General features: G+C 41.5%; 1 protein-coding gene across 3 annotated transcripts in view; it reads right to left on the reverse strand.

The window, feature by feature from the left end:
- Nucleotides 1-22,686, reverse strand: part of LOC139583666 (retinal-specific phospholipid-transporting ATPase ABCA4-like) — a 96,007-nt gene that overhangs the window by 31,864 nt on the left and 41,457 nt on the right. For 2 of the 3 annotated variants that reach the window (XM_071414993.1, XM_071414991.1), the window contains exons 12-20: nt 7,886-8,083; nt 4,673-4,878; nt 4,197-4,373; nt 3,767-3,989; nt 3,245-3,466; nt 2,686-2,890; nt 2,040-2,348; nt 999-1,185; nt 598-729 (exon numbers count right to left, since the gene is read on the reverse strand). In XM_071414993.1, coding sequence (XP_071271094.1) covers nt 598-729; nt 999-1,185; nt 2,040-2,348; nt 2,686-2,890; nt 3,245-3,466; nt 3,767-3,989; nt 4,197-4,373; nt 4,673-4,878; nt 7,886-8,083 — 1,859 coding nt within the window. The remainder of the gene's footprint in view (nt 1-597; nt 730-998; nt 1,186-2,039; nt 2,349-2,685; nt 2,891-3,244; nt 3,467-3,766; nt 3,990-4,196; nt 4,374-4,672; nt 4,879-7,885; nt 8,084-22,686) is intronic. The other variant, XM_071414992.1, reaches the window with a different exon arrangement.

Here is a 22,686-nt window from a genome sequence, read left to right on the forward strand (position 1 = left end):
GCAGAGAGAGAGGCAGAGAGAGAGACAGAGAGAGAGAGAGAGAGAGAGAGAGAGAGAGAGAGAGAGAGAGAGAGAGAGAGAGAGAGAGAGAGAGAGACAGACAGACAGACTGTGGTGAGCAGCTGCACTGTGCTGAATGTGCTCCTTCGAGGGGAACACCCCAGCAGAGTAGGAAGTTGGAATTTTATGAATCACTCAGCTACATTCTTTTTGCATGACATTTTTGTTTCATTATGATCTTGTCCCAACATACCCACATCAAACCAAATAGTCTTTATTAAACCTGTAGACACACAGAACAACATCTTAATCTCCATAGACAGAGATAAATTAGACATGTTTAGGAAGTACCCCCACCTTACCTCCCCCTCCCCACGCACTAACGCAGAAAGAGAGGCGAGCGAGAGAAGAGACAGAGGCTAAGAGAGATGGACAGAGAGGATGAGGGAAAGAGAAAGAAAAGAAGTGTGCAGAGAGAGACATGGACATGGTGGAGAGAAAGACAATAGACAAATGCATCACCACATCTAATCACTCCTTGTGTCTATATGACTCGTTAACCCACTGAGGGAGCAGGCACTGTAAGGGGTCACATACTGGTGAAAGAGGATGTTGTGTTGGGGACACATGCCCAGAGAGTGCCTGATGGTGTCCATGTCTGTCCGGATGTCCTTCCCATAGATGGAGGCTGTCCCCGAGGTGGGGGGGAACATCCCCGTCAGGATAGACCTGGTGGAGACCACACAGAGGGACAGAGGATGTAGAGGACAGACAGAGTCACATGGCCAGATGTCACAGTCATAGTCACTACACCTACTGTCACAAAGCTGTCCCCCAACCAGTGGTTCTCAATCTATTTTGGTTGATCACATTCTGCCCAAAGAACCTGCTCATAGGTCAGGTATCCCAGGGGATAGAAGGTACCACAGGTTGAGAAACACGGGCCTGAACTGATTCAGATGGTCAAACTGTGAATCATTTGACTGTGGGTGACATACATGGTGGTGGTCTTCCCAGCTCCATTGTGCCCCAGGAAAGCAGTGATCTGGCTCTCATAGAAGGTGATGCTCAGTCCGTCTACCGCAGGTTTTTGTCCCCTACCAAACACCTTCACCAGGTTCTGAACACACACACCCTCCACCAGCCCTGCCGGTTCCCCCTCAAAGTAGGCATGGCTGGGCTGACCTGGTGGGAGAGGTGAGAGGTTGGAGGTCAGATGTTAAAGGTCATTGGGATAGGAGTTGTGAGGTCAAAATCTGATACAATTAATAGATAGAATCCAATATAATCAATACAATCAGATAGATGTGAACAACAAGCTTACCTTGTCAGGGTATTATAGTGTGTCATTCATCTTATACAACATCTACACTGTAGTGTACACTGATAAGGCTGGAATGGGTGTACTGTTACACAGTTGTTACAGGGTTATGAAATAATGTTGTTTGTCGGTGCTGATAGTGAATAATAACTGTAACAAAGCTGTTTTGCCTCACAAAAATAGCAACATCACATGACCTTCCACCACATTGCATCACGACCTGAAAGACGTTATTTTATCTAGTCACTGTTTATAGCCCCAATCTGACAAATCGTTGCTGATACACCGTTGAATGAGATGTCTTAAGAAAAACAATGGCAAACAGTGAAGGTGAAATCAGGGGAAAGGAATGCTGCCACTCTGACTGTGTGAAAGGGAGCGAACCAAACGGGAGCTGAATCACATATTAACTAACTCTGACTGAGGGAAATGTACCAATGTGTCAGTCTGTATTGAGACCCGACCTGGAGAGCAAACACACTCAAGGACTGCGGGTTCCCACACACTGCCTGCCGCTAAGCATTATGGGCCAGGCAAGCAGGCCACAGAGAGAGAGAGAGAGGGAGAGAGCTCTATTGTTTCAAACCTCATCAGCGATTCATCAGAGATGCTGGACTGAGACAAAGAGTCCATGGCCCTGATACTTACATATTTAAAAAAAAATCCACTTAGTTATTTTCTTTAGAAGACAAGTGGATTTATTTGAATGTGTTTTTACCCTCTTTTTCTCCATTTTGTTTTTCCTCCTGGTTCTTCTTGTTCTCCTCCTCCTCCTCCTCCTCCTCCGTTTTCCCCTTCCCCAGCCTCTCTCGTTTGTCCTGGTGTTTGCAGGATGGCAGCTCCTCATCTGGTGCCGTAGTCTTCTGTTCGTCACCTGGTTCATGATTGGTCTTCTGCTTCTCTTCAGCCTGGTTTACCAGGTTGTCAAACCTGGGTTTCTCCAACTCTTTTGGCTTTGGGGGTCTGGAGTTGAGCCAATAGGAGGGCAGGATGGGGAAATAAAATGGCCGACCAATTCCATACTGCCCTATAGGAGAACAGAAATACACACAGAGGCGGTGCTGGTTTAAGAATCCAACCATCAAATAAGACCAATAGTTATGAATATCAACTCCAACAGTACAAAAGTAACCAACTGGTGCTGAGTTTCAACATTACTCCTTCTATGACGTTCATTATGAGTTTTTGTAACTGATTTAGGCATACTTACTATATGCATTTCTGCCATGAGTCATAGCATTATAGCCTGGTCCCAGATCTGTTCGTGCTATGTCATGTCGATGCTATGTCGACTCCAAACATGGCATGACAAGGAGTGGCATGATGGCACAAACTGGTACCTAGGCTAATAGCATGGTGGTTACCTGGGAAGACGTTGTCGAGGTACCAGGCAAGGACGGCGTAGAGTACAGTATCCAGGGCCATCATAGAGATGGAGGTGAGGAAGGAGTACTCATCCCCCTCCAGAGGGCTGGTCTGGATGTTGTCCCACTGCAGACCCAGACCCTGCTCCTCATAACGGGACAAGTACTCTGTCCCAAAGCCAAACGCCACCTGGGACATCAGGCTCTGAGAGGACAGACATGGAGAGACAGGCCACGGAAGGAACATCAACTGATGTTAGCTGTTGAGATGGTTATCTGAACTGACTGTATGAAATTTTAGTCTTTTTAAAGGTGTAAGACAGCAAAAACATGTCTGGAGTCAGGAGTCAGAAGCTACAGTATGTACCAATGTCCATGCTAACATACTGTATCACTTAGAACGAATGCCAACACATTTCTTCATGCTGATATGTGATATATGAGCATGTATATAAACTGATAAGTGATATGTTAGTGTGGATATTGAAACGCAGCTAGAAGAGTAAAGAATGAAGATAGGTACATGTGTCCCAGGGGGACTTATTTGGAGGTTACACACCGCCATGATCTTGTCATCCTTGGTGATGCGGTCCTGCCATGCAAAGCAGAGGATGTGGGGCAGGTAGAGAGTGAAGTAGATGATACCGCTGCAGGCTGCAGCCAGGTTGGCCTTGTTAAAGAAGACACTGAGTAGGAAACACTGCATGATGGTGGCCGTGGTGAAGGTTAGCAGAAACAGGAACAGGATCAGAGGGTTGCTGTAGTTCAGCACCTTACCACCCTGGAAGACAGAATAAAGAATTGAATTGGTTTTGTTAGTGTTTAGAGTTAGAGTCCTTATTTGCTTCATGCACAAAGGAGAAGTTACAAATTGAAATCACATATAAGTGATTGTTACAAAATTTGGGGGGACAAAAGTAAAAAATTCTAGTTTATTTCCCAAATCTTCCACTAGAGGTCACAACAGTACATTCAAAACAGCAGCCTTCTGAGAGGCTCTGATCTATGACATAAATTAATATTAATCATTGACCAACTAGCCATTTTGGTCATTTACAACTTGAAGCCAATTAGGACTGACCATAATGATCCCAGTGAGCAGGGAAGTGCTGGCAGCCATCATGAGGAAGCTGTCTATGAACCATGTGACCCAAAGAACCCCATTGGTGACCCCCATGGTCTTCAGGGTCTCTTTGAGCCTGAGCTCCTTCTCCAAGACAATGCTCTTCACGGTCATAGACACTGAGTAGACCCACGCCAGCACCATGAAGATGGGGAAGCACCGGTTCAATGTCAGCATGAAGCTAGAGGAGGAGAGGTGGTACGAGAAAAGAAAGGGAAAGAGGAAAAGTGGAAAAGAGAGAGAGAAGACGAAAACAGGAAAGGGGGGGAAGATAGAGAGAGAGAATATAAAAATGATGGGGGTAATCGATGAGAAATGACCATCAAAAAATGCCATTTCTAAATGCAGGCCTTGGGTTGGTATTTGTGTCTTAAGGTGTGTCACTCACAGGTCGTCCACGTAGCATGGGTACGGCATCTGTTGTAGGTAGACACCGAGGGGCCAGTCCTTGCCGGTCTGAGTCCTGATGATGCCATGCTCTATCATGTCCTGTAGATAGGCAAAACCCCCCCACACGTAACGGAGATCATCCACGGGGTCGGCCCTAGGACCAGGGTCCCAGTATCTGTGGCCAGAGGGAGAGAAATAAGGAAGAGAGGGGTATATCTGAGGGCTTGATCTGCATTTAAGCATTTGGAAATGGATTTGTTTTTAAATGGATATGTTTGTCACTAAGTTACCTAACAAAGACAAATTCCACACTGGGCACCATACCTGAAAATCCCATTAATCCCATTTCAAGTAAGAGTTGCTTATGTTGCAAAACAGTTCATATAAGCATCATGATCTTGAAAGTAACCCTGATGAGTACGTAAGGTAAGGTAAAATCCACTCATTCATTAGGGAGTTATATCAAGGACTTACCTGTCCTTGATCTTATTGGTGCGCTCCACTGCGTCAATGTCCATGCGGATCTTGAACCGGACGTGGGGTGGAACCTTGGTGGTCCAGGGGTAGGTGTCCATGAAGACCAGGCCAGCCCAGAACTTACTCTCCCCCATCAGACTCAGAGCTCTGTGGGTCATCTGCTCCTCATCGTTCAGCCCAGAGAATTTATTCAGGATCAGACACTGTGGAAAGAAATTCATGGATTATGTACAATGCATTTGGAAAGTATTCAGACCCGTTCAATTTTTCCACATTTTGTTACCTTACAGCCTTATTCTAAAATGTATAAAAAAAATAAAAAAAAGATTTATCTTCAATCTACACAGAATACCCCATAATGACAAAGTGAAAACAGATTTGTACAATTTTTGCAAAAGTATTTAAAATAAAATACAGAAATACCTTATTTACGTAAGTATTCAGACCCTTTGCTATGAGACTCAAAATATAGTTCAGGTACATCGTGTTTCCATTGATCATTCTTGAGATGTTTCTACAACTTGATTGGAGTCCACCTGTGGTAAATTCAATTGATTGGACATGATTTGGAAAGACATACCTGTCTATATAAGGTCCCACAGTTGACAGTGCATGTCAGAGCAAAAACCAAGCCATGAGGTCGAAGGAATTGTCCATAGAGCTCCGAGACTGCATTGTATCGAGGCACAGATCTGGGGAAGGCTACCAAAACAATTCTGCAGCATTGAAGGTACCCAAGACCACAGTGGCCTCCATCATTCTTAAATGGAAGAAGTTTGGAACCACCAAGACTCTTCCTAGAGCTGGTCGTCCGGCCAAACTGAGCAATCGAGGGAGAGGGGCCTTGGTCAGGGAGAGACCAAGAACCCGATGGTCAGTCTGACAGAGATCCAGAGCTTCTCTGTGGAGATGGGAGAACCTTCCAGAAGGACAAACATCTCTACAGCACTCCACCAATCAGGCCTTTATGGTAGAGTGGCCAGACTGAAGCCGCTCCTCAGTTAAAGGCACATGACAGCACACTTGTAGTTTGCCAAAACACACCTAAAACACTCTCAGACCATGAGAAACAAGATTCTCTGGTCTGACGAAACCAAGATTGAACTCTTTGGCCTGAATGCCAAGAGTTACGTCTGGAGGAAACCTGGAACCATCCCTACGGTGAAGATTGGTGGTGGCAGCATCATGTTGTGGGGATGTTTTTCAGCGGCAGGGACTGGGAGATTAGTAAGGATCGAGCGAAAGATGAACGGGGCAGTACAGAGAGATCCTTGATGATAGCTGTACAGCAACGCTCCCCATCCAACCTGACAGAGCTTGAGAGGATCTGCAGAGAAGAATTGGAGAAGCTCCCCAAATATGGGTGTGCCAAGCTTGTAGCGTCATACCCAAGAAGACTCGAGGCTGTAATCGCTGCCAAAGGTGCTTCAACAAAGTACTGAGTAAAGGGTCTGAATACTTATGTAAATGTAATATTTCAGTTTTTATTTATTTATTTTAGCAAAAAAACTGTTTTTGCTTCGTCATTATGAGGTAGTGTGTGTAGATTGATGAGGGAAACAACGATTTCATCAATTTTAGAATAAGGCTGTAACATAACAAAATGTGTAAAAAGTGAAGGGGTCTGAATACTTTCCGAAGGCACCGTACCTTGACTGCCATGTAGGTACAGTATTAACATGAACTTGAATTTGGGAGGGGGAAGAATATCATTTGTGGGGCATTTTGGTTTCTATATGAGGAAGAATAGCACACGCACATGCGCACGCACGCACGCACACACACACACACACACACACACACACACACACACACACACACACACACACACACAGAGAGAGACACACACCACCCCATCAGGTCCTAATTGGGGCCACCAGTGTTTGTGGACTGTGGACTTGGACATGGGTTCCCATCCAGGGGGCTAGGGGGGGGGGGTTCAGGGGCCCCCAAGGCCAGTGTTGGCTAGGGGGCCCGAGTTCAGATCCACTCTCATCTACTCTGACACCTACCACCAGGCCTCCTATTACAGCTGCTCCTCATCTGATTGAGCCATTCAACAAAACACTACCTATTACCACCATGGAGGCCCTGCATGGGCCCAGGGGGAAGAACTGAGACAAGCAGAACCACCAAGACACACACATGCAGAGGAATGCACGCAAACACGCACACGCACAAACATGCAGACACACAGACGTGCACACACACACACACTCATTAAGACTGCATAACAAACCATACACACACACTCATTAGTTTGCAAAGCATCACCCCTCCCTAATAGCCTCCAATGACAAAACTGTTGCTACACTCTTCAATCAGACTATGCCATTGCTGTGCTGTACACAAGCCCATCGGATTCCGTAGACTGCGTTCATTGTGGCGGAGCTGAAAGAAGGTGGTCAGACTGACAGCTGTAGCGAATTGGGCTAAATCGGGCCGGTCTACTCTGTCACACTGAAGTGCTGTTATCCTCACGGAAGATAAAGACAGAGGGGCCATGCGATCCACACAGTGAGGACCAGGGTGCCATTTTACCCCATTCTGCCACCCTTGGGGCAAGAGGCCTTACCTGCTTACGCTGATTAGTATCGAGGGGGCGAGGGGCGAGTTGAACTGTTCCCAAAGTGCTTTGAGGGTCGAGGGGTGAGTTACACAGTTTGGCCTACTCAGATGGAGTGTCCTCGGAGAGACAGTGACGGGAGAAAGGCCCGGGTGGGTTTTCTACCCTCCACTAGATTAGTAGGGTACAAAAGAGACTGACAGCTTTGCTTGTTGTTCTCCCTCTCCCCCTCCTGAGCAGATTTACATGTCTTTAGTAAGGGGCAAATTAGAAGGCCATTGAGAGGCCATACAGCGATCGTATGCTTATATCACATAGAGTGTGTATTGAGTGGGTGTTGTTGTCTGGAACTGATTCATGTTTATAGAAAGCAACAAGCAACAGGTCTGAGAACTGTGCTCAATATTTTCTTGTGGAGAAAACCTGTGAATTTGGACGTTTGGCATTTTGTATTGAGAAAGACAATGCAGATTCTGGTGAAAAGCTATAAAAAAAGTATCAAACCCATGAATCAAAAGACCAAGGGTTATGTTTCCGAAAATATAGTCTTGTGGTCGTCAATAACCCACCATTGTGAATGAAATGTATCATAGCTTGCAGCCCAGCCCAGCCCACTAGTCCTGTCCCAGTCCTGACCAGCTCACCTCTCCATACTGGTTCATCATACGGATGACTTGGTCTGTGAAGTTGAAGACATTCCTCCAATCAAAGTTGTCCATGTTGTAGTCCCTGTCTTCCATTGGCCCGTTGTACAGGAAGTTGAGGATGTGTTTAGAGGAGAACTCTGTGTCCTGTAGACTCCTGTCAATGTAGTCCTTCACCGTGGGATTCCTTATGGTATCCTGTGGGGGGGGGGGGGGGGGATCACCATACTTTAATGAAGACAGCTTCTCCATCTTAGCAGGGGAGCTCAACCATTTCCAGGCCCAGGGACAAGTACTTGTCTGTGGTGACTTAAACGCCAGAGCTGGACAAGAACCTGACACCTTCAGCACACGGGGGGAAGGCACCTACTGTACCTTCATACCCCTTGACTTGTTCCACATTTTGTTGTGTTATAGCCTAAATTCAAAATGGATTAAAAAATATATATAATCTCCCCCATCTACGTCTCCCGGGTGGCGCAGTGGTCTAGGGCACTGCATCGCAGTGCTAGCTGCGCCACCAGAGTCTCTGGGTTCGCGCCCAGGCTCTGTCGCAGCCGGCCGCAACCGGGAGATCCGTGGGGCGACGCACAATTGGCATAGCGTCGTCCGGGTTAGGGAGGGTTTGGCCGGTAGGGAGGGTTTGGCCGGTAGGGATATCCTTGTCTCAGTATGTAAAAATGTAATAAAATGTATGCACTCTACTGTAAGTCGCTCTGGATAAGAGCGTCTGCTAAATGACTAAAATGTATAAAAAAATGTAAATGTATCTACACACAATACCCCATAATGACAAAGTGAAGGCATGTTTTTTTCAACAGAAATATCTCATTCACATAAGTATTCATACCCCTGAGTCAATACATGTTAGAATCATCTTTGGCAGTGATTACAGCTGTGCGTCTTTCTGGTTAAGTCTCTAAGAGCATTGCACACCTAGATTGTACAATATTATTATTTAAAAATTCTTCAAGCTCTGTCAAGCTGGTTGTTGATCATTGCTAGATAGTCATTTTCAAGTCTTTCCTTAGATTTTCAAGCCGATTAAGTCAAACTGTAACTAGGCCACTCAGCAACATTCAATGTCGTCTTGGTAAGCAACTCCAGTGTAGATTTGGCCTTGTGGTTTAGGTTATTGTTCTGCTGAAAGGTGAATTAATCTCCCAGTGTCTGGTGGAAAGCAGACTGAAACAGTTTTTTACCAGTGCTTAGCTCTATTCTGTTTCTATTTTCATTAAAAAACTCCCTAATCCTTACCGATGAAAAGCATACCCACAACATGATGCAGCCACCACCATGCTTGAAAATATGAAGATTGGTACTCAGGGATTTGATGTTTTGGATTTACCCCAAACATAAGGCTTTGTATTTTGTACAGGCTTCCTTCTTTTCACTTTGTCATTTAGGTTAGTATTGTAAAGTAACTACAATCCATCCTCAGTTTTCTCCTGTCACAGCCATTAAACTCTGTAACTGTTTTAAAGTCACCATTGACCTCATGGTGAAATCCCTGTGCAGTTTGCTTCCTCTCTGGCAGCTGAGTTAAGAAGGACGCCTCTATCTTTGTATTGACTGTGTGTATTGATACACCATCCAAAGTGTAATGAATAACTTCACCATGCTTTTTTTACCCATCTACTTTACCAATAGGTGCCTTTCTTAGCGAGGCATTGGATAACCTACCTGGTCTTTGTGGTTGAATCTGTGTTTGAAATTCACTGTTCGACTGAGGGTCCTTACACATAATTCCACTTTGAAATGATGGGGTATTGTGTGTAGGCCGGTGACATAAAATCTCACTTTAATCAATTTTAAATTCAGGCTTTAACACATCAAAATGTGGAAAAAGTCAAGGGGTATGAATACTTTCTGAAGGCACTGTCCCTGAAGGTGTCCCCCCTAGACACAACTACCACAAAACAACCAACAAAAACGGGTCACAACTCTTGCAGCTCTGTCGCACGCTGGGTCTGTACATAGTCAAATTGTAGGCTTCGAGGGGACTCCTACGGTAGGTACACCTACAGCTCATTCCTTGGCAGTAGTACTGTAGACTACTGTTCAGAGTCTCTCAGAACATCCACCATCAGCCAATTAACACCCCTATCAGACCCCAGCAAAATCACAATCTACTTGAACAGAGCAATACTCAACAATGAGGTATCAAAGCTGAACAAACTGCATGCTATAGCTGGAAGGAGGGTAGTGTAGAAACCTACCAAAACAATATTGGTCAACAACAAATTCAATCCAACCTAGACAACTTCCTGGACAAAATGTTTCCCTGCAAATGTGACGGTGTAAACTTAGCAGTAGGAAGCCTGAATATAATATTTGACATATCAGCTAACATATCAAATTCTAGCAGAAAACCTGGTTTGATGAAGAACGTAAAAACTTAAGAAAGAAATTGAGAAACCTATCCAACCAGAGACACAGAGACCCAGAAAACCTGACTCTACAGAAATACACTAAGAAAAAAGAAGAAACAGCATGACAAAAAACAGCTCAATGTATTTGAAGAATCCATAGAATCAAATCCCATCTGGGAAAATTGGAACACACTAAACAAACAACAACACGGAGAGCTATCCATACAAAATGGAGATGTATGAATAAACCACTTCTCTAACCTTTTTTCGGCCATATATAACAAAGATCCATAAGCAAAAACATATACATGATCATTTACAAATCTTAGAATCAACTATTAAAGACTACCAGAACCCACTGGACTCTACAATTACATTGGATGAGCTACAGGACAAAATGCAAACCCTCCAACCCAAGAAGGCCAGTGTTGTTGATGGTATACTAAACGAAATGATAAAATATACAGACCACAAACTCTTGAACATTATCATCAGCTCTGGCGTCTTCCCAGTGGTGTAAAGTACATAAGTAAAAATACTTTAAAGTACTACTTAAGTAGTTTTTTTGGGTATCTGTACTTTACTATTTATATAGCCTTTTTCCCAGAGGTGGACAAAGTACCCAATTGTCATACTTGAGAAAAAGTATAGATAACTTCATAGAAAATCACTCAAGTAAAAGTTAAAGTCACCCAGTAAAATTCTACTTGAGTAAAAGTCTAAAAGTATTTGGTTTGAAATATACTTAAGTATCAATAGTAAATGTAATTGCTAAAATAAGTCAAAGTACAAGTATAAATCATTTCAAAATCCTTACATTAAGTAAACCAGACGGCACCATATTCTTTTCTTATGGATAGCCAGGGGTACATTCCAACACTGACATCATTTACAAACAAAGCATGTGTTTAGTGAGTCTGCCAGATCAGAGGCAGTAGGGATGACCAGGGATGTTATCTTGATAAGTGTGTGAATTAGACTATTTTCGACAAATACCCAGTTAAACTCTGCATGCCGAATTCTGCTAAGATATCTTTCATGTACAACGGAAAACTCCAAACAATGCAGGCAGAGCAGAATTAGGACTTGACCTGCTAATGATAAAAATCCAGAAAAGAGCTGTTCAATTCTACAACCAGAAAGAAAACAGAGCAAACTGGAATGCTATCTGGCCCTAAACAGAGAACACACCGTAACATAATACCTGACCACTGTGACAGACGCAAAATTGCTATTGAGAGAGGCCGCCATAGGCAGCCCACTGCCCACAAAATTAGGTGAAAACTGAGCTGCACTTCCTCCTGCCAAAGGTAAGAACTTACTAATAATAATAACACATATTTTCCACAGATCACACAGACCCACAAATAATTTGCAAACAAATTAAACATGGATAAACTCCCATATCTATTAGGAATAATACAGTGCAATCACAGAATAAATATTTGAGTGCAATGTTTTTTGTTGATGTTATGTTGTTTTTTGTTTGTCCACACTTTTCTTTATTGTTTAATTCACTTGCTTTGGCAATGTAAGACTATGTTTCCTATGCCAATAAAGCCCTTTGAATCGAATTGAATGGAGAGAGAGAGAGAGAGAGAGAGAGAGAGAGAGAGAGAGAGAGAGAGAGAGAGAGAGAGAGAGAGAGAGAGAGAGAGACATTTTACATTGTAAACAAGCTTTGGCAATATGTACATTGTTACGTCATGCCAATAAAGCAAATTGAATTGAAAAAATTGAATTGAATTGAATTGAGAGAGAGAGAGAGAGAGAGAGACAGACTCAGTGAGCATAGCCTTGCTATTGAGAAAGGCCGCCGTAGGCAGACATGGCTCTCAAGAGAAGACAGGCTATGTGCTCACTGCCCACAAAATGAGGTGGAAACTGAGCTGCACTTCCTAACCTCCTGCCCAATGTATGACCATATTAGAGACACATATTTCCCTCAGATCACACAGATCCACAAAGAATTCGAAAACAAATCCAATTTTGATAAACTCCCATATCTACTGGGTGAAATTCCACAGTGTGCCATCACAGCAGCAAGATTTGTGACCTGTTGCCACAAGAAAAGGGCAACCAGTGAAGAACAAACACCATTGTAAATACAACCCATATTTATGTTTATTTATTTTAACTTGTGTGCTTTAACCATTTATACATTGCTACAACACTGTATATATATAATATGACATTTGTAATGTCTTTATTGCTTTGAAACTTCTGTATGTGTAATGTTTACTGTTAATTTTTATTGTTTATTTCACTTTTGTATATTATCTACCTCACTTGCTTTGGCAATGTTAACACATGTTTCCCATGCCAATAAAGCCCCTTGAATTGAATTGAATTGAATTGAGAGAGAGAGAGAGAGAGAGAGAGAGAGAGAGAGAGAGAGAGAGAGAGAGAGAGAGAGAGAGAGAGAGAGAGAGAGAGAGAGAGAGAGAGAGAGAGAGAGAGAGAGAGAGAGAGAGAGAGAGAGAGAGAGAGAGAGAGAGAGAGAGAGAGAGAGAGGGGGGGAGAGAGAGAGAGAGAGAGAGAGAGAGAGAGAGAGAGAGAGAGAGAGAGAGAGAGAGAGAGAGAGAGAGAGAGAGAGAGAGAGAGAGAGAGAGAGAGAGAGAGAGAGAGAGAGAGAGAGAGAGAGAGAGAGAGAATATAGGGGAGATAAGAGCTACTGAGTGGAATAACAACATGAAGTTAGGAAACCCCAGCTCTATATGCCTTGGGACAGCGTGAGACTAGAACCCTCATGAGAAAGGTATGGGGGAGGAAATGATTTAGGACTAAACATACATATATCATAGTTTATACAGGGCTAATTTGTAAAGACATACAACTTAGTTTAGTAATAGCTTATAATAATTTAAACATCTTATAGAGGTCGAACTCTGACAAAACCATAGCAGGAGTGGGGAGACGATAAAGTTATGTCATTTCACACCAAAACTGGGTCAATGGATTATTTTGAGATAACAATGATAGTTAGTTAGAATTGACCATGTTGGTGTTTATAGAGTGAATGGGACTGTAACCTCAGTTAGATTGAATTGACCATGTTGGTGTTTATAGAGTGTATGGGACTGTAACCTCAGTTAGTTAGAATTGACCATGTTGGTGTTTATAGAGTGAATGGGACTGTAACCTCAGTTAGTTTGAATTGACCATGTTGGTGTTTATAGAGTGTATGGGACTGTAACCTCAGTTAGATAGAATTGACCATGTTGGTGTTTATAGAGTGAATGGGACTGTAACCTCAGTTAGATTGAATTGACCATGTTGGTGTTTATAGAGTGTATGGGACTGTAACCTCAGTTAGTTAGAATTGACCATGTTGGTGTTTATAGAGTGAATGGGACTGTAACCTCAGTTAGATTGAATTGACCATGTTGGTGTTTATAGAGTGTATGGGACTGTAACCTCAGTTAGATTGAATTGACCATGTTGGTGTTTATAGAGTGTATGGGACTGTAACCTCAGTTAGTTTGAATTGACCGTGTTGGTGTTTATAGAGTGAATGGGACTGTAACCTCAGTTAGATTGAATTGACCATGTTGGTGTTTATAGAGTGTATGGGACTGTAACCTCAGTTAGATTGAATTGACCATGTTGGTGTTTATAGAGTGTATGGGACTGTAACCTCAGTTAGTTTGAATTGACCATGTTGGTGTTTATAGAGTGTATGGGACTGTAACCTCAGTTAGATTGAATTGACCGTGTTGGTGTTTATAGAGTGTATGGGACTGTAACCTCAGTTAGTTAGAATTGACCATGTTGGTGTTTATAGAGTGTATGGGACTGTAACCTCAGTTAGTTTGAATTGACCATGTTGGTGTTTATAGAGTGTATGGGACTGTATCCTCAGTTAGATTGAATTGACCATGTTGGTGTTTATAGAGTGTATGGGACTGTAACCTCAGTTAGTTTGAATTGACCATGTTGGTGTTTATAGAGTGTATGGGACTGTAACCTCAGTTAGATTGAATTGACCATGTTGGTGTTTATAGAGTGTATGGGACTGTAACCTCAGTTAGATTGAATTGACCATGTTGGTGTTTATAGAGTGTATGGGACTGTAACCTCAGTTAGTTTGAATTGACCGTGTTGGTGTTTATAGAGTGAATGGGACTGTAACCTCAGTTAGATTGAATTGACCATGTTGGTGTTTATAGAGTGTATGGGACTGTAACCTCAGTTAGTTTGAATTGACCATGTTGGTGTTTATAGAGTGTATGGGACTGTAACCTCAGTTAGATTGAATTGACCATGTTGGTGTTTATAGAGTGTATGGGACTGTAACCTCAGTTAGATTGAATTGACCATGTTGGTGTTTATAGAGTGTATGGGACTGTAACCTCAGTTAGATTGAATTGACCGTGTTGGTGTTTATAGAGTGTATGGGACTGTAACCTCAGTTAGTTAGAATTGACCATGTTGGTGTTTATAGAGTGTATGGGACTGTAACCTCAGTTAGTTTGAATTGACCATGTTGGTGTTTATAGAGTGTATGGGACTGTATCCTCAGTTAGATTGAATTGACCATGTTGGTGTTTATAGAGTGAATGGGACTGTAACCTCAGTTAGTTTGAATTGACCATGTTGGTGTTTATAGAGTGAATGGGACTGTAACCTCAGTTAGATTGAATTGACCATGTTGGTGTTTATAGAGTGTATGGGACTGTAACCTCAGTTAGATTGAATTGACCATGTTGGTGTTTATAGAGTGTATGGGACTGTAACCTCAGTTAGTTTGAATTGACCGTGTTGGTGTTTATAGAGTGAATGGGACTGTAACCTCAGTTAGATTGAATTGACCATGTTGGTGTTTATAGAGTGTATGGGACTGTAACCTCAGTTAGTTTGAATTGACCATGTTGGTGTTTATAGAGTGTATGGGACTGTAACCTCAGTTAGATTGAATTGACCATGTTGGTGTTTATAGAGTGTATGGGACTGTAACCTCAGTTAGATTGAATTGACCATGTTGGTGTTTATAGAGTGTATGGGACTGTAACCTCAGTTAGATTGAATTGACCGTGTTGGTGTTTATAGAGTGTATGGGACTGTAACCTCAGTTAGTTAGAATTGACCATGTTGGTGTTTATAGAGTGTATGGGACTGTAACCTCAGTTAGTTTGAATTGACCATGTTGGTGTTTATAGAGTGTATGGGACTGTATCCTCAGTTAGATTGAATTGACCATGTTGGTGTTTATAGAGTGAATGGGACTGTAACCTCAGTTAGTTTGAATTGACCATGTTGGTATTTATAGAGTGAATGGGACTGTAACCTCAGTTAGATTGAATTGACCATGTTGGTGTTTATAGAGTGTATGGGACTGTAACCTCAGTTAGTTTGAATTGACCGTGTTGGTGTTTATAGAGTGTATGGGACTGTAACCTCAGTTAGTTTGAATTGACCGTGTTGGTGTTTATAGAGTGTATGGGACTGTAACCTCAGTTAGATTGAATTGACCATGTTGGTGTTTATAGAGTGAATGGGACTGTAACCTCAGTTAGATTGAATTGACCATGTTGGTGTTTATAGAGTGAATGGGACTGTAACCTCAGTTAGATTGAATTGACCATGTTGGTGTTTATAGAGTGTATGGGACTGTAACCTCAGTTAGTTTGAATTGACCATGTTGGTGTTTATAGAGTGTATGGGACTGTAACCTCAGTTAGATTGAATTGACCATGTTGGTGTTTATAGAGTGTATGGGACTGTAACCTCAGTTAGATTGAATTGACCATGTTGGTGTTTATAGAGTGTATGGGACTGTAACCTCAGTTAGATTGAATTGACCGTGTTGGTGTTTATAGAGTGTATGGGACTGTAACCTCAGTTAGTTTGAATTGACCATGTTGGTGTTTATAGAGTGAATGGGACTGTAACCTCAGTTAGATTGAATTGACCATGTTGGTGTTTATAGAGTGTATGGGACTGTAACCTCAGTTAGTTAGAATTGACCATGTTGGTGTTTATAGAGTGAATGGGACTGTAACCTCAGTTAGATTGAATTGACCATGTTGGTGTTTATAGAGTGTATGGGACTGTAACCTCAGTTAGTTTGAATTGACCATGTTGGTGTTTATAGAGTGTATGGGACTGTAACCTCAGTTAGTTTGAATTGACCGTGTTGGTGTTTATAGAGTGAATGGGACTGTAACCTCAGTTAGATTGAATTGACCATGTTGGTGTTTATAGAGTGTATGGGACTGTAACCTCAGTTAGATTGAATTGACCATGTTGGTGTTTATAGAGTGTATGGGACTGTAACCTCAGTTAGTTTGAATTGACCATGTTGGTGTTTATAGAGTGTATGGGACTGTAACCTCAGTTAGATTGAATTGACCGTGTTGGTGTTTATAGAGTGTATGGGACTGTAACCTCAGTTAGATTAGAATTGACCATGTTGGTGTTTATAGAGTGTATGGGACTGTAACCTCAGTTAGTTTGAATTGACCATGTTGGTGTTTATAGAGTGTATGGGACTGTATCCTCAGTTAGATTGAATTGACCATGTTGGTGTTTATAGAGTGTATGGGACTGTAACCTCAGTTAGTTTGAATTGACCATGTTGGTGTTTATAGAGTGTATGGGGCTGTAACCTCAGTTAGATTGAATTGACCATGTTGGTGTTTATAGAGTGTATGGGACTGTAACCTCAGTTAGATTGAATTGACCATGTTGGTGTTTATAGAGTGTATGGGACTGTAACCTCAGTTAGTTTGAATTGACCGTGTTGGTGTTTATAGAGTGAATGGGACTGTAACCTCAGTTAGATTGAATTGACCATGTTGGTGTTTATAGAGTGTATGGGACTGTAACCTCAGTTAGTTTGAATTGACCATGTTGGTGTTTATAGAGTGTATGGGACTGTAACCTCAGTTAGATTGAATTGACCATGTTGGTGTTTATAGAGTGTATGGGACTGTAACCTCAGTTAGATTGAATTGACCATGTTGGTGTTTATAGAGTGTATGGGACTGTAACCTCAGTTAGATTGAATTGACCGTGTTGGTGTTTATAGAGTGTATGGGACTGTAACCTCAGTTAGTTAGAATTGACCATGTTGGTGTTTATAGAGTGTATGGGACTGTAACCTCAGTTAGTTTGAATTGACCATGTTGGTGTTTATAGAGTGTATGGGACTGTATCCTCAGTTAGATTGAATTGACCATGTTGGTGTTTATAGAGTGTATGGGACTGTAACCTCAGTTAGTTTGAATTGACCATGTTGGTGTTTATAGAGTGTATGGGACTGTAACCTCAGTTAGATTGAATTGACCATGTTGGTGTTTATAGAGTGTATGGGACTGTAACCTCAGTTAGATTGAATTGACCATGTTGGTGTTTATAGAGTGTATGGGACTGTAACCTCAGTTAGTTTGAATTGACCGTGTTGGTGTTTATAGAGTGAATGGGACTGTAACCTCAGTTAGATTGAATTGACCATGTTGGTGTTTATAGAGTGTATGGGACTGTAACCTCAGTTAGTTTGAATTGACCATGTTGGTGTTTATAGAGTGTATGGGACTGTAACCTCAGTTAGATTGAATTGACCATGTTGGTGTTTATAGAGTGTATGGGACTGTAACCTCAGTTAGATTGAATTGACCATGTTGGTGTTTATAGAGTGTATGGGACTGTAACCTCAGTTAGATTGAATTGACCGTGTTGGTGTTTATAGAGTGTATGGGACTGTAACCTCAGTTAGTTAGAATTGACCATGTTGGTGTTTATAGAGTGTATGGGACTGTAACCTCAGTTAGTTTGAATTGACCATGTTGGTGTTTATAGAGTGTATGGGACTGTATCCTCAGTTAGATTGAATTGACCATGTTGGTGTTTATAGAGTGAATGGGACTGTAACCTCAGTTAGTTTGAATTGACCATGTTGGTATTTATAGAGTGAATGGGACTGTAACCTCAGTTAGATTGAATTGACCATGTTGGTGTTTATAGAGTGTATGGGACTGTAACCTCAGTTAGTTTGAATTGACCGTGTTGGTGTTTATAGAGTGTATGGGACTGTAACCTCAGTTAGTTTGAATTGACCGTGTTGGTGTTTATAGAGTGTATGGGACTGTAACCTCAGTTAGATTGAATTGACCATGTTGGTGTTTATAGAGTGAATGGGACTGTAACCTCAGTTAGATTGAATTGACCATGTTGGTGTTTATAGAGTGAATGGGACTGTAACCTCAGTTAGATTGAATTGACCATGTTGGTGTTTATAGAGTGTATGGGACTGTAACCTCAGTTAGTTTGAATTGACCATGTTGGTGTTTATAGAGTGTATGGGACTGTAACCTCAGTTAGATTGAATTGACCATGTTGGTGTTTATAGAGTGTATGGGACTGTAACCTCAGTTAGATTGAATTGACCATGTTGGTGTTTATAGAGTGTATGGGACTGTAACCTCAGTTAGATTGAATTGACCGTGTTGGTGTTTATAGAGTGTATGGGACTGTAACCTCAGTTAGTTAGAATTGACCATGTTGGTGTTTATAGAGTGTATGGGACTGTAACCTCAGTTAGTTTGAATTGACCATGTTGGTGTTTATAGAGTGTATGGGACTGTATCCTCAGTTAGATTGAATTGACCATGTTGGTGTTTATAGAGTGAATGGGACTGTAACCTCAGTTAGTTTGAATTGACCATGTTGGTATTTATAGAGTGAATGGGACTGTAACCTCAGTTAGATTGAATTGACCATGTTGGTGTTTATAGAGTGTATGGGACTGTAACCTCAGTTAGTTTGAATTGACCGTGTTGGTGTTTATAGAGTGTATGGGACTGTAACCTCAGTTAGTTTGAATTGACCGTGTTGGTGTTTATAGAGTGTATGGGACTGTAACCTCAGTTAGATTGAATTGACCATGTTGGTGTTTATAGAGTGAATGGGACTGTAACCTCAGTTAGATTGAATTGACCATGTTGGTGTTTATAGAGTGAATGGGACTGTAACCTCAGTTAGATTGAATTGACCATGTTGGTGTTTATAGAGTGTATGGGACTGTAACCTCAGTTAGTTTGAATTGACCATGTTGGTGTTTATAGAGTGTATGGGACTGTAACCTCAGTTAGATTGAATTGACCATGTTGGTGTTTATAGAGTGTATGGGACTGTAACCTCAGTTAGATTGAATTGACCATGTTGGTGTTTATAGAGTGTATGGGACTGTAACCTCAGTTAGATTGAATTGACCGTGTTGGTGTTTACAGAGTGTATGGGACTGTAACCTCAGTTAGTTAGAATTGACCATGTTGGTGTTTATAGAGTGTATGGGACTGTAACCTCAGTTAGTTTGAATTGACCATGTTGGTGTTTATAGAGTGTATGGGACTGTATCCTCAGTTAGATTGAATTGACCATGTTGGTGTTTATAGAGTGAATGGGACTGTAACCTCAGTTAGTTTGAATTGACCATGTTGGTATTTATAGAGTGAATGGGACTGTAACCTCAGTTAGATTGAATTGACCATGTTGGTGTTTATAGAGTGTATGGGACTGTAACCTCAGTTAGTTTGAATTGACCGTGTTGGTGTTTATAGAGTGTATGGGACTGTAACCTCAGTTAGTTTGAATTGACCGTGTTGGTGTTTATAGAGTGTATGGGACTGTAACCTCAGTTAGATTGAATTGACCATGTTGGTGTTTATAGAGTGAATGGGACTGTAACCTCAGTTAGATTGAATTGACCATGTTGGTGTTTATAGAGTGAATGGGACTGTAACCTCAGTTAGATTGAATTGACCATGTTGGTGTTTATAGAGTGTATGGGACTGTAACCTCAGTTAGTTTGAATTGACCATGTTGGTGTTTATAGAGTGTATGGGACTGTAACCTCAGTTAGTTTGAATTGACCATGTTGGTGTTTATAGAGTGTATGGGACTGTAACCTCAGTTAGTTTGAATTGACCATGTTGGTGTTTATAGAGTGTATGGGACTGTAACCTCAGTTAGTTTGAATTGACCATGTTGGTATTTATAGAGTGAATGGGACTGTAACCTCAGTTAGATTGAATTGACCATGTTGGTGTTTATAGAGTGTATGGGACTGTAACCTCAGTTAGTTTGAATTGACCGTGTTGGTGTTTATAGAGTGTATGGGACTGTAACCTCAGTTAGTTTGAATTGACCATGTTGGTGTTTATAGAGTGTATGGGACTGTAACCTCAGTTAGATTGAATTGACCATGTTGGTGTTTATAGAGTGTATGGGACTGTAACCTCAGTTAGTTTGAATTGACCATGTTGGTATTTATAGAGTGAATGGGACTGTAGCCTCAGTTAGTTTGAATTGACCATGTTGGTGTTTATAGAGTGAATGGGACTGTAACCTCAGTTAGATTGAATTGTCCATGTTGGTATTTATAGAGTGTATGGGACTGTAACCTCAGTTAGATTGAATTGACCATGTTGGTGTTTATAGAGTGTATGGGACTGTAGCCTCAGTTAGATTGAATTGACCATGTTGGTGTTTATAGAGTGTATGGGACTGTAGCCTCAGTTAGTTTGAATTGACCATGTTGGTGTTTATAGAGTGAATGGGACTGTAACCTCAGTTAGTTTGAATTGACCATGTTGGTATTTATAGAGTGTATGGGACTGTAATCTCAGTTCGTTTGAATTGACCGTGTTGGTGTTTATAGAGTGTATGGGACTGTAACCTCAGTTAGTTTGAATTGACCATGTTGGTGTTTATAGAGTGTATGGGACTGTAACCTCAGTTAGTTTGAATTGACCGTGTTGGTGTTTATAGAGTGTATGGGACTGTAACCTCAGTTAGTTTGAATTGACCATGTTGGTGTTTATAGAGTGTATGGGACTGTAACCTCAGTTCGTTTGAATTGACCGTGTTGGTGTTTATAGAGTGAATGGGACTGTAACCTCAGTTAGATTGAATTGACCATGTTGGTGTTTATAGAGTGTATGGGACTGTAACCTCAGTTAGTTTGAATTGACCATGTTGGTGTTTATAGAGTGTATGGGACTGTAACCTCAGTTAGTTTGAATTGACCATGTTGGTGTTTATAGAGTGTATGGGACTGTAACCTCAGTTAGTTTGAATTGACCATGTTGGTGTTTATAGAGTGTATGGGACTGTAACCTCAGTTAGTTTGAATTGACCATGTTGGTATTTATAGAGTGAATGGGACTGTAACCTCAGTTAGATTGAATTGACCATGTTGGTGTTTATAGAGTGTATGGGACTGTAACCTCAGTTAGTTTGAATTGACCGTGTTGGTGTTTATAGAGTGTATGGGACTGTAACCTCAGTTAGTTTGAATTGACCATGTTGGTGTTTATAGAGTGTATGGGACTGTAACCTCAGTTAGATTGAATTGACCATGTTGGTGTTTATAGAGTGTATGGGACTGTAACCTCAGTTAGTTTGAATTGACCATGTTGGTATTTATAGAGTGAATGGGACTGTAGCCTCAGTTAGTTTGAATTGACCATGTTGGTGTTTATAGAGTGAATGGGACTGTAACCTCAGTTAGATTGAATTGTCCATGTTGGTATTTATAGAGTGTATGGGACTGTAACCTCAGTTAGATTGAATTGACCATGTTGGTGTTTATAGAGTGTATGGGACTGTAGCCTCAGTTAGATTGAATTGACCATGTTGGTGTTTATAGAGTGTATGGGACTGTAGCCTCAGTTAGTTTGAATTGACCATGTTGGTGTTTATAGAGTGAATGGGACTGTAACCTCAGTTAGTTTGAATTGACCATGTTGGTATTTATAGAGTGTATGGGACTGTAACCTCAGTTCGTTTGAATTGACCGTGTTGGTGTTTATAGAGTGTATGGGACTGTAACCTCAGTTAGTTTGAATTGACCATGTTGGTGTTTATAGAGTGTATGGGACTGTAACCTCAGTTAGTTTGAATTGACCGTGTTGGTGTTTATAGAGTGTATGGGACTGTAACCTCAGTTAGTTTGAATTGACCATGTTGGTGTTTATAGAGTGTATGGGACTGTAACCTCAGTTCGTTTGAATTGACCGTGTTGGTGTTTATAGAGTGTATGGGACTGTAACCTCAGTTAGTTTGAATTGACCGTGTTGGTGTTTATAGAGTGAATGGGACTGTAACCTCAGTTAGTTTGAATTGACCATGTTGGTGTTTATAGAGTGTATGGGACTGTAACCTCAGTTCGTTTGAATTGACCGTGTTGGTGTTTATAGAGTGTATGGGACTGTAACCTCAGTTAGTTTGAATTGACCATGTTGGTGTTTATAGAGTGTATGGGACTGTAACCTCAGTTAGTTTGAATTGACCGTGTTGGTGTTTATAGAGGGTATGGGACTGTAACCTCAGTTAGATTGAATTGACCGTGTTGGTGTTTATAGAGTGTATGGGACTGTAACCTCAGTTAGTTTGAATTGACCGTGTTGGTGTTTATAGAGTGTATGG

Source organism: Salvelinus alpinus, chromosome 8, assembly GCF_045679555.1.
Source record: "Salvelinus alpinus chromosome 8, SLU_Salpinus.1, whole genome shotgun sequence".
Taxonomy (NCBI): Eukaryota; Metazoa; Chordata; class Actinopteri; order Salmoniformes; family Salmonidae; genus Salvelinus; species Salvelinus alpinus.